The sequence below is a fragment of the Neolamprologus multifasciatus genome, chromosome 18, assembly GCF_963576455.1.
Source record: "Neolamprologus multifasciatus chromosome 18, fNeoMul1.2, whole genome shotgun sequence".
Taxonomy (NCBI): domain Eukaryota; kingdom Metazoa; phylum Chordata; class Actinopteri; order Cichliformes; family Cichlidae; genus Neolamprologus; species Neolamprologus multifasciatus.
In genome coordinates, this window is record NC_140456.1 from 21,332,132 (window position 1) to 21,349,503 (window position 17,372).

The 17,372-nt window shown below is 44.7% G+C and overlaps 1 protein-coding gene across 1 annotated transcript in view; it reads left to right on the forward strand.

Annotated features, from left to right (window-relative positions):
• ece2a (endothelin converting enzyme 2a) overlaps positions 1-16,249 on the forward strand; it is a 105,228-nt gene extending 88,979 nt beyond the window's left edge. Inside the window, 2 exon segments of the mRNA XM_085141988.1 lie at positions 15,533-15,805; positions 15,807-16,249. Coding sequence (XP_084998114.1) covers positions 15,533-15,805; positions 15,807-15,824 — 291 coding nt within the window. The 3' untranslated portion in view covers positions 15,825-16,249.
• The last annotated feature ends 1,123 nt before the right edge of the window (positions 16,250-17,372 follow it).

The window sequence follows — 17,372 nt, forward strand, 5'->3', positions numbered from 1 at the left end:
GCGATGCGGGGTGAGGAGGAGAGGAAAATTCAGGGGAGGATGGGTGGGTGGGTGAAAAGGAGGAGGGCGGAGATGAGGATGGGAGGAGGGAATCCAACATTGTCACGTTTTCCTCTGTTATCTTTTGTTGCTCCAAGTACTGTAAGTTTCCCTGTGGGAATAAGGGGCTGTGTAAACGTTAAAGGCGTAATCAAATTTTTGCTTGTTTATTGTGTCGTCTTTGTGCTTGTCATGTGCGCCAGTTCAACTCAGATAGAGCTGGACCTTCAGTCGCTGATATTCTCTGTTGTAGACAGAGTTTAAAGTTGCGCGTGCACATAAAACGAAGCTTCTTCGGGGCAGATGGTTCCTCATAGCAGCTGCACATTTGGCTCTTTAGAAGCAGGAGAGAAAGGGATGGATAAAACAGTGGATGGAGGGATGGAGGAAACAAAGCAGGCTGTTGCACCCCTGAAGGGAAGAGCAGATTTGCTTTGTTAGGAGACCCACATTGAATAAGCACCCCCCTCCCCCCACTTATTTTCTCTCCTGTCCTTCTTTTCCTCCACGCTTCTCTCACCCACGCCCTCTTCATTTCTTCAAGACGTTTACACGTTTTTGCCATCCACATGCTTGGCTGCAGGCTTCGGGTGAGGTGAAATGGAAAGGAAGGGAGGCGGTAGATTTCAAATGCACATTCCTTAAGGGAGGGGGCTGCAGAGCTACATGATCCCAGTAAACAAGATGGGAGGGAAATTATAAAATATGATGTGAAAATATGACCTAAATAAAAAACTGCACCTCCTCCCTGCTTTTTTTAAATATGTTTGCCCCACTTCAAGTGTGTGTGTGTGTGGTTGGCATGCAAGTGAATGTGCGGGTGTGTGTATGTGTTAACGGTACGTCTAAGGGAGACAGTAGGCTGTGGTCCATCCAGGTCTGTTGTCCAGAGATAGCGCTCTGTTGTTGTCTCTACCCACTGATCAGCTCTGCCTCACCCACAGTGAAGTGGGTGCACACACACTCAGGCACGCACAAAGCGCCACCTCCACCTCTGCCTGCCCCTCACAGTCCCACCCCCTTACTTCAGCTTCTACCTTCAGCTTGGAACAGATGGCAGCTTTTTTTTTTACTTAACAAGCATTTTAAAGTGAACACGTTAATTGACACTCAGTTTCTTTATTCAGCACGCTCTCCTTTCAAAATCTGGCCTCCTACTTTATCCATGGTGCAACAAAGTATAACTTTTTTGTTGCTGGTGAATTTAAAGGTTGAAAGAAGAAAAAGGATAGTAATATAATACAGGTGTTATCAAATGACAGAAGTATAAGTTGTACATATTCCTGTTTGCATGGTGTTAAATAAAATTTCACTTGTAGATTCCTTACTTTCACATCAACCCAACATAGCTTCCATATTGAGTCCACAGAGTTTTAATTTCTAATAGCAAGGAAAAACCTGAGAAATGGAGGTAGCATAGGATGAACTCCTCCCCCTTTCAGCTTCTTTTTATGTATGTAAACTCCTATGAAAGCAATCAGTATATTTCTAAAGACATATGAAAATGATCACAGCAGTATCTTATATGCACTGTTGTTTCAGTCATTTTTAGTTGTTTTCCCCTCACAGACATACAATTGTATACATTAATAAAGTTAATCAGCTTTAAATTATTTGGATGCCATGTCAACCCTACAGTCACCAGAACCATCTAAGCCCCCCTTTTTCTGCCGAAATCCATCATGGCATTGATTAAATAAGGTGCTGGAAAAATTCCTCAGAGCTTTTGGTCCATGTTGGACATTTTCAATAAAATCTAGAGGTGGGAAAATCCCACTTGATCAGCAGTTTCTGAAACACTCAGACCAGCCTGTCCGGCACTAACAACCAGGCCATGTTCAAAGTCACTGGAATCACTTTTGTTCCCCATTCTCAGTTGGAATTTCAACAGATCTTCGTGACAGTGCAGTGAGTTGCTGAGATGTCATTGGCTGATCAGATATTTGCATTAACAAGCAGTTGAACAGATGTACCGAACAATCTGTCTGGTGAGTGTACATTTAAATTGCAAATGTAACGCCAAAGACAGCACGATAGCCTCACACCAAGAAAGTTCTGAGTTTGAATTCACCACCTGGCCGGGGCCTTTCTGTGTGGCATTTCTATGTTCTCGCTGTGCCTGCATGGGTTCTCTACAGGTTGAAGTGCGTCTGGAAAACAGGGTCATTCTGTGAAGTCGTCCTCTTGCATGCAACCCACAGTAGCTGGTAATTTGTGGTATTTTGCATCAGCTGCATTATGCAAGGGTGCTGCCTGAGTATAGAGACAGGACGCAGGACAATTTCTGGCTAGCTGTGACCCACTGTTATATTACTGGCACAAATTAATATTATAATAAATCTTTATTTGTGCAGACATTTGCTTCCTTGCCTGCACCTCTGTTGAGTAATATCTAGAGAAGTTCAGGGCTCGTGAGCAACTTAACATTTCCATCTCAGATGAACCCAGATTATGCAACTTAAAGGTCTTGCAGAGTGAAATCACAGTTATGACCACCTGTCACCTTGTCCTCATCTGACCACCAGAGACCATCAGTTATCTCATATACAGTATCTTTAGGCGAGTCTGAGCTCAGCGAGGAGAGACAATGGAGATAACCGAGGATATTGCAGCCCAGTGAGGACAGAAAGACAAAGCAGTGAATAGGAGAAATTCAGAGTGCGCACCTGGAGAAAGAAAGACTGCTGAGTGAATAAAATGTCATTCTTCTTGGCTCCACAGCTTATCTTCTCTCTGACTAATGTGGAAAGGTCAGGCAGGGACTTAGACTGACATATACAAAGTTAATATTTCAAAGGTTTAAATAAGTTGATCTGTTTCTTCCAGTACCTAGATTCTTCAGGTTATATGTACCAGACTAATTCTTGTAGTTATCCAGAAAAAAGTTGACTGGTAGTTCTCACATATATTTATTATATTTGTTCTTTTTTATTAAGAACATCTTTGTTACGTGCCTTATTACTCTCATGCAAGATAATTATAAGACTTAATCTCATAAGCAAAATATAGTAGTATGCAGTTCTAATGCATACAATACATATAAAACAAATAGTTTTTCTATTTGTTGTCGGTTGTATTTGAGTGTACACACTGGCATGCATGATTTGCATAACAAATCTTAAGAAAACAGTGATGCAATCAGCCAAAATGTTGACGTACAGAGGGAACTTTAGCAGTCTGCAGTGTTTCTTTCTGTTTCAACCACTCTGACTGCCAATTTTTGAACAAGATATTTTATTTGTCAGTGCGCCCCAGGGTGGCTGTGGCTATAATGTAACTTGCCATCACCAGTGTGTGAATGTGTGTGTGAATGGGTGGATGACAGGTTGTGTAAAGCGCTTTGGGGTCCTTAGGGACTAGAAAAGCGCTATACAAATACAGGCCATTTATTTGGGGGAAGAAACTTGACTACTGTCTGCAGATACAGCTTACATGGCGGCTTGACAATCTGTTGAGATTTTAGCAGACAGGTAACACAGAAAGCATTGATTTGCACTATTGACAGGTTGTTTTCAAGTTGCAGACATAAACTATTATATTTTTCCTGCTCTAAAGCCCTCAGTGATGTCGTGGTCATAAGGCAGTTTTATTAGAGATGCCATGTTCAATCAAACCTTCTTCCACACTAAAATCTAAAATATGACCACATTTTAGATTCAGTCCCCTTAAAATATTTACGTTTCCAGAACTCTCTCACTGGCTCTTGACATTTTTTAATAGACTAAAACAAAACCTGCATTTTATTCTCAAATCTTAAATGTTAGTTTGGCTGCATATCTTTTAATTTCAGTTATTATTAAATAGCACCAATTCACAACAACAGCTTTATATTGGAAGGTAAAAACCCTACAAAATTTAAAGAAACACCAACAATTACACAACCACCTGTGAGCAAGCACTTGGTAGGAAAAACTCAATTTTAACAGGAAAACAGTCTCCAATAGAACCAGACTCAGGGACAGGCAGCCATCTGCTGCTACTGGTTGGAGTGAAGGGGAAGAGAAGAGAGCATAGAGAGACAAGATAAAAGACACACTATGAGAGAAAGAGGATGAATTTAATATTTACTAATGATTAAATACAGTAGTGATGCATAACCAGACAGACAGGTAAAAGACCCGAGTGAAGAAGAAATGCTCATTGCATCATGGGAAGCCTCCAAAGTAAATACCTAATAAAATAGTTAAGTTACCATGTTTGTTTGTTTGTAAGATTTTTAGGACCAAGTAAAGACCTCAGTTTTATTTGAATTTAGACGTAGTGAATTAGATTTCATCCAGGCCTTTACATATTAGAATAGAGCTTTTCAAATAAAGAACCAAATGGGTCTTTGGTTGACTGATAGGCTAGGGTGAAAGATTGCAGTCACTCCTACTCCTCGACCTGTGCTTTGAGGATTCTGACAGTTTATAGCCCTTTTCCACTTGTACTTACTTGGGTCGGCTCGGCAAGGCTCTACTTGGTTTTTAGGGTTTTAGATGGTAGTACCTGGTACCAAGTACTTTTTTAGTACCTATTCAGCTGGGATCCCAAGTTATCTGAGGCGATCCGAAAATGTGATGTAAACGGACTGCATACCACCAACTGGCTACTCAGTGGCGTTGCTCAATGAGTCATGAGAGCATCTTCTTCGCCAAAATCAAAACTGCCATTTTTGAAACCCGGCAACAAGGGAAATCACTATACAAAAAACAACAATGTGGTCCCTGAATATGACAAAAAAGCCATGAACCAAGCAGCCGGTCCGGCGTTTGTGTTGCATACAAATAATGTCACGGGACTTTTGGCTGCTAAACGTACAGTCGTTGCTATAACGACCTTACGCACATTAGGTGGTACTCAATTGTGATGGAAAACGGCCGTCGAGCCGAGTAGGTACTAGTGGAAATGGGCTATTAGTATGACTTTGAGGTGGCAATTCACTTAAACTAACATATTCATCCTGTACAGTTTCTGTATAGCAGAATAAATCAACATGTTCATCAATTATTAAATCATTTACTAACAGGGAATCAGAAGAGAGAGGCCTAATGTTAATATAAGTCCTTTTGAAGTTCATTGTACTTATAGGGTCAGTTTGGTTCATCAGTAAGCTTAACAAGACTACCTGGCCACAGTAAACTGTGCAAAATTGATCTTAATGGTGTTGCCCGAAATGTAAGCAGGTAATAGCTAACAAATTGTATATGAATGTTGCAGGGACGCTAATTTTAGATTAGCACAATAAACTATGTGAATATGGAAAAGAGCTCCTTAAATATAAAATTTAGGTTAATCCCATTTTAGACAAAGCTGCAAAGACACTGGAGACAACGAAATGCATTTTAGCTCAAAACTTACTGATGTATAATTCCATCAGGACTGCCATAGCCAAAAGAAGATTATTACCATCTGCTCTTATTTATATTTGGCACTGTGGCTCTGTCCTGATACCGCTCCACGCTTCCATGCCAGTACGTGGAAAGCTTACAGCGGGAAGAGCAAGAGCAAGAGCAAGGAATCAGTTAAAAGCTGGTTAAGTCAGATTGAGCAGGGGTGCAGGTGGGTTGCTCAGCAGCTTACAGATGACCAGATGTGAGTGGGCTTAAGCAGCCTAAACATTGTTTTCTTCTTAGATTTATAAATTAGATGCATGGAAAGTATCAGCTGAGCCTTCAGCTGCATTGAGATCAACTGATATGCCAGGATTGTGGTGAAGTTTAACTTCATGGCCTGCCTGAACTGACGCTGTGCTCCATTTTCTTCTCGCTATGAACTCCCTCTAGGGAATGATAACAAAGAGATAAATTATCCAAAGGTGTCAGTGGGAGTACCTGGGAAATCTCATGGGAAACTTAACTCCGTGCTCTCATATTTTCCTCTTTATACATTCAAGGACACTTCAGGTGACTTGGACACAAGCTTCAACTGCCACGCTAAATAATTCAGAACAGGCTATGACCTGTTGGTGTGTGTGGGGGGTAGGTGTGTGTGGGTCCATGCGTGTCATTGTGTGTTTGTGTATCTCAGCTGTGTTTTCAGGTGTGTTTGTGTATTTTGGGGCAGCACTTCAGTAGTGTGTGAAAATGAATACTACCACAGTGGTTTACCCCTGTCCTCTGGAGGAACCCTGTGTCCTACTTGGGATCAGCTTACAGATGTTTGACAAAGAGTGGACGGACTGAAAAGAGCCTCCGTGTTTTTCTGACTGCATTTTCATATAAATCCCAGTTTATCCATCTGTTATTTCCAATATGTGACTCCTTGTGTTTGTTGCTTTTTTCTCCACTTGTCCTGAAGAAATGAGATTCTGTTTTTGTGTGTGTGATTTACATCATGTCAGAGCGGCTGCCATGCACGAGCTGATTTGCATACAGACTTTGTATAAATATGACTCAATTCACTCAGAGCATCATCCTCCTCCTCATGAGGATTTTCAGTGTATGCATTCATACAGGCCCATGCTGAGTGTGAGAATCTGGGTTAGTAATGTATCTTGTAAACACAAAAGGTAATTTGATGTATGACTAATGTATTACATTGTGTAAAATGACCTGAAACATCAGATAATTTATTGCCATCCTCTAACTGCCAACCTCACTGTCAAACAGTGGGTATTACAGTAGTTATAGCTGACTCGTTTGCTGTAGTTCAGTGTCTTCTTGGGCTGCAGTGACATCAGTCACCTGTGACATAAGATTCTGGAGTTACACTCCAAAGGCACCGAGTGCAGCCATACATCTCAATGTCATGAATAATGTCTGAAGTGATGAAGTCAGGAGTGTCAGGGTTCCTGGGTTGGTGACCCAGTGTTTTCGGTTTTCCCACATCATTGTTTTCACTTCCTGTTTGTTCCTGTGTCAGCTCGTCTCGTGCCATTAGCCAGATTATGTTCAGCTGTGTACTCACCGGTCTCTCATTATCATCCTTATCAGTCTGTGTATTTAAGTCTTCTGTTTCTACTCGTTCTTTGTCGTGTCATTGATGTTCGTGTGATGTTGTCCTCCCCGTGTTCTCTCAGTTCAGTCAGCCATTCAGTGTTCCAGCCGTTCACCCTCTGTTCCTCCACTCCTTATAATAAACCTCCACCAGTCTTCACCTACCTGTGAGTCCTGCGTTTGGGTTCCTTCTTCCTCGCCTCCACACAACGCCTGACAGAATGACACGACCCGTGCCACGAAGACACGATTGGGACCCAGCGGACTCGGACCTCTACGAGCGGCAGGTGGCAGCGCTTTCCCGTTGGGCAGAGGTGGTCAGGGGAAAACAGCGGCTCTTCGCGGAGAGAGAGCACGTCTTCGAGGGACTCGCCTGGCTCTGGGCGGGCCTCGGAGACGCCGCGTTCCCCCACCTGCTGCCTCACCTGCCCCGGAGCATTTGCCGCGGAGAGCGGACGTTTCATGCCGCGTTTCGGCCGCTCCCTCTCTCGCCGCTCCGCTCCTCGTTCACACACCTGCCGCCTCATTCGCCGGACCTCCACCTTCGCCACGGCACCGCGGCTACGCCTCCCACCTCGGCTCAATGGAGGCTACCACGCCAGAGGCTCAGCTGTTTACCCCGGCCGCGTCCTCTTCCCGGAGAAAGCGGCGCACACGCCGCCATAATATGGACTATTTTCAACAACTCCCGGTGGTGAGTTCCACTAACTGTTTTCCACATCCGTCATCTGATTGTTCTCATAAAACACATAACAGATCCACCACCGATTCATGGGGAGTTTCCCTCCTGGAGGATGTAGACTGGGAAGATTTTTTCTGCGCTGCTCCCACAAAGACTGTAGATCGTGGTGGCAGAAAAAACAGACCAAACCCTGATAAACCTGCCAGTAGCACACACCCGGTCACCATTTCCACACCCGTCACTCAGCCATTCCCCACCAGCACGGCAGCCCAGATCTGGCCTTCCTCTTCAGCCATTTCACCTCCTCAGATGTCTAGGGCCCGGCCTACACCCACACCGGTGCCAGCTCCCAGGAGGAAGGCAGCTGCGACGCAGTCTACCTCCACATCCGCTCTTGTTTCCCGGGTGGGGGTGACTGGTGTCCAGCCACCTCCCGTGCCTGTCCCAGCGCCCAGGCTGAGGGCAGCCTCAACCCAGCCTGACCTCCCTGGAGGCTTGGAAGAGCTAACCGGTTCACCTACTACTACACCTCTTCATCCACCTCCTGATCCAGCCTTTCACGCCCTCGCACTGTCCCTGGTTAGGCTGGCTGAGGTGTCCCCTGCTCAGGCACCAGTCTTATTAGCCCAGGCAGCAATCTTATCCCCCTCGGTAACTCTGTCATTAGCTCAGCCATTAGCATCGCCAACCTCTGTTCATCCCTTAGCTTCCCCACTCCAGTCAGTTCCCTCACCTGCTGTTCAGCTTCCACTCCAGTCAGTTCCCTCACCTGCTCTTCAGCCTTCACTCCAGTCCCCTGTCGTCCAGTCTCCTCCTGTCTACCAGTCCCCTGTAGTCCAGTCTCCTCCCGTCCACCAGTCCCCTGTAGTCCAGTCTCCTCCCGTCCTCCAGTCCCCTGTAGTCCAGTCTCCTCCCGTCCTCCAGTCTGTCCAGTCTGTAGTCCAGTCAGTCCAGTTGCCTCCCGTCCAGTCAGTCCAGTCGCCTCCCGTCCAGTCGCCTCCCGTCCAGTCAGTTCAGTCGCCTCCCGTCCAGTCAGTTCAGTTCCCGGACCTGCAGCCACAGCACCCAGAGCCAGCTGTGAGCCCTCCTGCTTGCCAGCCAGGGGCCTCCGCGCCCGCTGGCCCGGCCGCTCTCCAGCCAGGGGCCTCCGCGCCCGCTGGCCCTGCCTGTCCCCAGCCAGGGGCTTCCGCGCCCGCTGGCCCTGCCTGTCCCCAGCCTGTCCCCAGCCAGGGGCTTCCGCGCCCGCTGGCCCTAAAGCTGTGGCTCCGTCACCCCCGGCTCCCGTGCCGTCGCCTGGTCCAGCCTCAGCCTCAGCTTCTGCTTCGCCTGGTCCAGCCTCAGCCTCAGCTTCTGCTTCGCCTGGGTCAGACTCGGCCTCAGACTCGGCTTCTGCTTCGCCTGGGCCATCCTCAGACTCAGCTTCGGCTTCTGGTTCGCCTGGGCCAGCCTCAGACTCAGCTTCGGCTTCTGGTTTGCCTGGGCCAGCCTCAGACTCAGCTTCGGCTTCTGCTTCGCCTGGTCCAGACTCAGACTCAGCTTCGGCTTCAGCTTTGCCTGGTCCAGCCTCAGCTTCAGCTTCGGCTTCGCCTGGTCCAGCCTCAGCTTCAGCTTCGGCTTCGCCTGGTCCAGCCTCAGCTTCGGCTTCGCCTGGTCCAGCCTCAGCTTCGGCTTCGCCTGGGCCAGCCTCAGCTTCCGCTTCGCCTGGGCCAGCCTCAGCCTCGGCGTCAGCCTCGGCGTCAGCCTCTGCTTCGCCTGGTCCTGCGGCTGCCGCACCGTCGCCCCAGCCACGTTCTGGACGTCATCGCCGGCGCGGCCGCCCACCGGACCTGCTCAGCGGCCGCCGCCTACCTCGCGGCCGCCCACTGGACCTGCTCAGCGGCCGCCCACCGGACCTGCTCAGTGGCCGCCGCCGCCTTCCTAGCGGCCGCCGCCGCCTTCCTCGCGGCCGCCCACCGGACCAGCTCAGCGGCCGCCGCCGTCTTCCTCGCGGCCGGCCACCGGACCAGCTCAGCGGCCGCCGCCGCCTTCCTCGCGGTCGCCGCCGCCTTCCTCGCGGCCGCCCACCGGACCTGCTCAGTGGCCGCCGCCGCCTTCCTCGCGGCCGCCCACCGGACCTGCTCAGCGGCCGCCGCCGCCTCATCAGTCTGTGTATTTAAGTCTTCTGTTTCTACTCGTTCTTTGTCGTGTCATTGATGTTCGTGTGATGTTGTCCTCCCCGTGTTCTCTCAGTTCAGTCAGCCATTCAGTGTTCCAGCCGTTCACCCTCTGTTCCTCCACTCCTTATAATAAACCTCCACCAGTCTTCACCTACCTGTGAGTCCTGCGTTTGGGTTCCTTCTTCCTCGCCTCCACACAACGCCTGACAAGGAGGATGTTAACTCGCACTGCAGTTCAGTGAAATGCGAGTCGCACTTTGGCGTAAAGTTAAATGTGACAGCCAAGGGACTTTCTGAGAAAACTGCTAAAATGTACAGTATTAAAGGAACATTTATATGATACACAGGAAGTTTCCTTTGGCAACAGTTACTTCCAAGCATCAGCTAGGTCAGTGCGGGTGGTTCTGTTTGAAAGAGCAGCAAAAGCTCGAGGAGTGGAGGTGGCAAAAATCACAAGTTGCTTCTCTTGTGCTTCGTTTCATTTTTTTCACTGACTGTTTGGTGAGGTTACAGCACCAAAAATTACTTGGTTTAGTTTTAGTTTAGGTTGTGGTTTTACATTAAAATAAACCACTCCACCCTGAATCTTGAGAGGGGGTGCCACATGGTACATGCATTTAAATGTGACAAGCTTGGTCTCGTTAAATCTGTGGTAGGTTTTCACAGTACTGATGACAAAGGACAATCTCATGCATTTCTGTGAGACTCCACCAACTTTCAACAAAACAGCATTTTCTGGCATCCCGAGACTGACAACAGCCTAAATATACACATAATACTGACTCACACAAATTTATATATTTAGTTCCTAAAGATCTCAATTTTCCCCAATAAATGTCAATTGTTTTTGATAAGTTGTACTCCATGGATTCTACCCATTTCTACAATATATTACCAAAAGTATTCACTCACCCATTCAAACCATTGATTTCAGGGTTCCAATCACGCCTATGGACACAGGTCTGTAAAGTCAAGCACCTAGGCATGCAGATTGCTTTCACAAACATTTGTGAATGAATGGGTCGCTCTCTCAGGAGCTCAGTGAATTCCAGTTATGAAAATTTCTTGCTACTAATTATTCCACAGTCAAATGTTAGTGGTAATGTAACAAATAGGAATGACAGCATCTCAACCATGAATTGGAAGGCCACATGAAATCACAGAGCAGGGTCAGTGGATGCTGAGGCTCACGGTGCGCAGGTGTCATCAACTTTCTGCAGACGTCCAAACTCCGTGCGGACTCCAGATTAGCTCAAGAACAGTTCATAACAAGCTTCATGGAAGGGGTTTCCATGGTCGAGCAGCTGCATCCAAGCCTTCATCACAAGCACAATACAAATTGTAAAGTACACCGCTACTTGATGACTCTAGAGCAGTGGAGATGTGTTGTCTGGAGTGACGACTCACGCGTCTCCATCTGGTAATGTGATGAATGAGTCGGGGTTTGGCGGTTGCCAGGACAACGGTACTTGTGTGACTGCATTGTGGCAAGAGTAAAGTTTGGTGGAGGGGAGATTATGGTGTGGGGTTGTTTTGCAGGAGTTGGGCTCGGTCCCTTAGTTCTAGTAAAAGGAACTCTTAATGCTTCAGCATACCAAGACATTTTGGCCCCTTCCTATTCCAACATCTCTGTACACCAGTCCACAAAGCAATGTCCCAAAAGACATGTTTGAGCGAGTTTAGAGTGGAAGAACTTGACTGGCCTGCACAGAGTCCTGACCTAAACCTGAAAGAACAGCTTTGGGATGAATTAGAGCAGAGACTGTGAGCCAAGCCTTCTCTTCCAACATCAGTCTGACATTACAAATGCCCTTCAGGAAGGATGGTCAGAAATTCCCATAAACACTCATAAACCTTGTTTATATCATAATAAACCACATGGATTAAAATGGGATATCACTCAGGTTCATAAGTGTGCGAAGGCAGACGAGCAAATACTTTTGGCAGCATAGCATATTTGAGGTGCTCTTTGGAAGGGATATATATAGGCTTGAATATCAAAAACTCCAAGATACTCTTTTCAAAATAAAATTAAAATGTCTTTATTTTCACAACAAGGTTATGTAAAAACTCCAACGCAGTTTGGCACACAGGCCCACATCAGGGAATAAAATAGAGTCCATGAATAAACTAAATATTTTCTATTAATATTTCACCAATAAGGGCCTTCCACGCGGTGTGTTCTAGTAATAGCAAGCTTCCACCTAAGGGTGAGTGAAATATTCCACCAGTGAAGCCCCACCAACAGGAGACGTCTTCAAAGAGCCTAGATAGATAATAACATCAAGTCAAACATTCATCCAAATTCATTTCATGTCAAACTAGAAGAACACAGTAAAACATTTACTGGGACCATTTGCGTTCTCGATAAATGTTTTGAAGAGAAACATGATTCAAACCAGTCATGTTTGTGTGCTAAGTGGAAACAGCTGTGAGCTAACATGTTCACCATTCCTACTGTGTAGACGGGGGAAAGGCAGCAGTGGTGTGTTTGCCATCTTGTTTTCATTTTTTATTTCTTGCTTCAGTTAATTCAGCTTTGAGAAACACTGAAGTGTGGATTCTGCGCTTCCTGACTGGCTGACAGTTATTTCAGCCTAGCTTAGTTTAGCTTTGTCAGGAAGACAACTAGTGCGGTTGCTTTTACCCAAAATGTTGTAAATCTGAACATAAAAAGGTTTCAGTTTTAAATACTTTTATCTTGTGTCCCTCATCTGGAACATCTTCTTCACTTTCTTGTTTCTTTGCCTTACATGACATATTTTATCCCATATCCAACATCCCCTCCACTCTTCCTCTCATTTTTCCTCTGTGTCACAGTGAAAAGTGAATAATTCATATATAGGCTGCATGCTGGTGGAGATGAATCATGTGAGAAGAGCAGGATACACGTGCTCCTCTGAGAGCAACTCTCAAAAGACCCCAGCAGTATATGAGGATTGGCTCCACACTCTGTCACAGTACTATACAGACCTTAGCCACTCCATCCCAGCTTGCATGACAGTCACACGTGAGCTCAACACCAGCTTCTCTGCCCTCAGGACCCGGGCAAGAAGCCACCCAGAAAGACCATGAAGTAGCTTCTCTCTGCATTGTCTTTTCAGTAGATGTCTGTGTGTTCAGACAGATATCATAACCTGTTTATCTAATAGTTGTTTTCATTCTCAAAATGAATTTAGGACAAACTCAGATCATTATAGGTCAAATTAAAAATCAGGACCAACAGGTTAGGTCCAAAGCTTTTTTCTCCAATGGGCCGCATATTTCTGGGGATGCCCAGGCCTGTTTTGGAGCAATCTTTCTTGGGCATATAGGAGAACACAGTTGACACACACATGCACAGAGTACCATTAACACAAAGTCTCACAGCCAGATCGGTAAACACTGACAGTATTCAATCACACTTCACACCAGGGATGTCAACCTCATTTTACATTGTGGGGCCACATTCAGACTACTTTAACCTTAAGTGTCCTGAACCAGCGACGCATGATATTGTGTAAAATTACAGACTGTTAGACTGTCCCATCATTATAAAATCTACAATTTATTTAATTAAAAGAAAATGTCCTTTTTTATGCAAATCCCCTGTAAAAACAGCAAATAGTGAAAAATAGGAACTTTCTGTCACTTAATTGTTTCTTACTTAATTGAGGGGGGTTCTTTATCAATAGAAAAAGCTTTAAAGGTCATGAAAATATCCCCTCCTTCACATTTTCCAGAGCACCCCCCCACCCCCCACCCCCACCCCTGGCTGAATCATCAGTAACAGTTTTGTTTTGAGTTTAAGAGACAAATTACTGAACTATCTTCTGATGTCATATCAGATAATAGATTTAAGAAAGCTACTGCAGACTTGTAATAGTTCTCCTGCAATCTGTTATTCACCCTGTTGACACGTTTGATTTATGGAACACACAAAAAAAAAGCTCAGTTTGTGTCTACACAGAGTTCTGCGAGTTGTGTCTCTTTACTCCCACACACACTTATGTCTCTGGAGAAACTCTCTGCTAATGTCTAACTAAATGTGCGTGTGTGTCTTTATACTCCTGCTTGCCTGAGCTCTGCCTCTTGTGAAACTTGCCGTGTCACTCTACTCCTCAACCTGTGCCGATGCACACGTGTATCCCTCGCAAAGGATAAACACGTTGGTATGGTGAGAGAATCAAAGTAGCAATTATTCATATGCAGGGACCCTCTAAGTTTTCATCCTGTCACACCGTGTTATCAGACCGCGTGACTAAGCAGCAGCCACTGTAGACTGAGAAGCTCAGTGCTTAAAGTCTGCTCTGTCAGTTTGAGATAATTTGGTATTTGACAGATGTAACAGTTGGGTGACATGTTAGGGGAAAAGCTTAACCTTTCACTCCTACAGTGAGAGGATCAGCTGGCTCTATAGTGTCCCTTCAGAGGTAATGGTCACTGCACATCAATACAAAGTTGTTCTGAATGGTCACTTTTATCCTGCGATGCAACACTTCTGTCCTGATCACAGTGGTCTCTGTCTGGATGACACTATCCTCCACCCACAGAGGTTGAGGTGGTTTTGATGAGAATGAAAGTGATGTAAATCGTGCACTTTGAACTTCACAGTCACTGATCGTTAACCTAGCCAAACACATATGGGAGGTTTTGGACTCCCAAGACTCACATCATTCCAGTAGAGTCGAAAAGACTTTGTGAATCTCTAGCAGCGTGTGGTTGACAAACTTTACCGAGACACGTCTCTTTTTTTCTTTTGTGCCTGTCAGTGTAATTAAAATTCAAGGTGTATAACAAAGAAGCAGCAACCACAGAGAGATGTTATGACTCAGATTTGAATTCACTTTAGAAGATTGCTTCTCCCACACCGTTACTTTGAGAGAAAAAAAAAATTATCTCAGGTTTTATTTTCCAAGCTCCAGCCTTCTTTATAATAACATTGTACCCATCATAGTAATGATGATCACTCAGTCAGATGCATACTTTCTAAACAAAAAACGAGGGTTTGTTTAGAAAGTCTAGCTTTGCAGAAAATGCATGTAATTGTCTTAGCAAGCCTACGCAGAGAGGGGCATTATGCAACCACCAAGTCGCTGAGAGGCTTACAGAGTAAAACACCTTGTGCGCATTAAAGCAACCTGATTGGCTGATCCATGCAATAGTTTTTCTTTAAATCACGGAGACATTAATCTTTGAGAAAGTTGTTTTTTAAATTCACAGGAATATTTCACTAGAACAGTAGTACACTTAGTGCAGCCTAAAGCAGTGCTCTTAAAGCGTTCTACTCAACAGCGTTCCTGCTGCAGAGTACCTTGTCTTATCAACCAACTAACTAGATATCAGTCCACATTATGCCACGCTGAGCCCAAAGCAGCTGACTTCCTGTAAGGACTATGATTGAATCCTTGGAAGCTGTTCCTTTGCCTTTGCCTAAAGGTTTAAAGCATGTACCAGATAATTAAAACGTCCACTTTAAATATTATCATTATCTTTGTTGCATATCACTGTCCTGTCCCTGCCTTCCCATTGCACCTGCCTCTTGGCTAAAAACTAAATAATCCCACAAAATAAAATAATTCCAAGTTTTTCTATTTACATAAATCATGAAGATTCATTGCCCAGCGTCATTAAATACTTATTAGTCAGGTGGTAGTGACCGTGTTGAAAATTATGATTATGATGTGTGTCTTGGTGGTAATGTAGGATGTGCTTGTTTGTCCTAATAAGGTTCTCCTGCTTTTTCTTTGCCTTCTTAGATCAGCCGCTGCCTGAAACCTGGAGGTCGGTTTGTCTCCGTTACCTTTGCTCAGCCTTTTTTCAGGAAACGGCTCTATGCCCGTACGGAATATAAATGGTCCATCAAACATCAAAGTTATGGAGAAGGCTTTGAATATTTTGTGTATGTCATGACCAAAGGGGAGAAGCTCAGCCCGGAAGATGCAGCTCTGGAGGAAAAAGCTGCTGCAGGACACCGAATCTCCACCAACAGGATTACTACAATAACAAATGATGATAAGGAAGACTTCCTGAACTAATATTGACCTGTAGGGTGACTCTGATATGTAGGATTGCCTTTATAAGTAGTCTTATATTGTGATTTTTGCAATGGGAAAACTGTTAACCAAATTTCTGCCTTACTGTTTTTATGTATTTATTAAGAATTTGTAAGGAGTAACTATTTTATACTGTTTGACGTACTAGATATTTGTTTTAAAGTCTGATTTTATCAAGATACCAATATATATTTGGATAAATGTTCTGCAAATGTAATTAAGATGTTGTAAAGATAAGAGAACTGCTGTATAAATGGAAATTGAAATCCATATTTTATCTAAATGTTTGAGACAAAATCCTGCATCTTACCAGATGTATTCACAATAGTTTAATAGACAAATGTGTGCCTTTTGTCGTTTTGAAAACATGATTAACAAATGTTACTCTTAATAAATTTCTTATTTGTAAAGAAAAAAAAATGGCTAACTGATCTGTTGTCTCAATTCTTCACGGCTCAGATTCAACAAGGTGCTGGAAACATTCCCATCTCAGAGTTGCTCTGTTGGATTGAGATCTGATGACTGTGGAGGCCACAGCAGCACCATCACAAGCCTGAACTGTTAACAGAAGGCAGGATGGATTCATGCTTTCATGATGTTTACACCAAATTCTGACCTCACCATTCAAATGTCACCGTCGAAATCGAGGCTCATCAAACCAGGCAAAGTTTTCCAGTCTCTTATTTTCTATTTATATTAACACTTTTTGAACTACTGGCACCCAGTGTGGTCTTCTGCTGCTATAGCCCATGTGCTTCAGAGATGCTCTTCTGCATACCTTGGTTGTAATGAGTGCTTCTTTGAGTTGCTGTTCCTGTCAGCTTGAAGCAGTCTGGCTATTCTTCTCTGACCTCTTGCATCAACGAGGCATTTTGACCCACAGAACTGCCGCTTACTGGAAACTTTCTCTTTCCCGGATCATCCTCCCCTATGTGGGAAAATCCCAGAAGAGTATTGAGTTGTCTGATATTTCAAAAGTGCATCACATTCCCCAAAGAGGCAAAAACAACGTGGCCTAATCTCTTTGTGAGTTCAAACTTGCCTTCTCGTACATACAAGAAAAGAGTGGGAAGATCTTGTGATTTCCCAGATTCGGGCAGATTAAAGCTAGGACACGAATGATTTGGAGCTCTCACTTTTGCACCATTAAGTGTGATTTCTATCAAGAGTAAGTTTGCCTTTATTCCAAAGACTTGGACATTATGAGAGAGAGACAAGACAGTTGGATGCAGAGGAAACGCAAAGACAGTTTTATTGTCCTTTAGGCCATAAAATTTGATTAAAAATGTGTTAAAAATATTGAAAATATGATCCAGTGATGACTTAACTGCTGTTCACACAGGTAGACTCACTGAATGCCTCTCACTGTCTTAGACCATATAGAAAGAAAATAATAGAAACAAATGTCTCTCAGTGAACAGCGATGATTGATAACCACCTTCACCTTTTCTCATAATTACAACATCAGGAACTTGTAATTACGAGAAAATTGTTATACTTGTAACAGAGCTGGCTTTCCTGTCATTATGAGATACAGAAGACG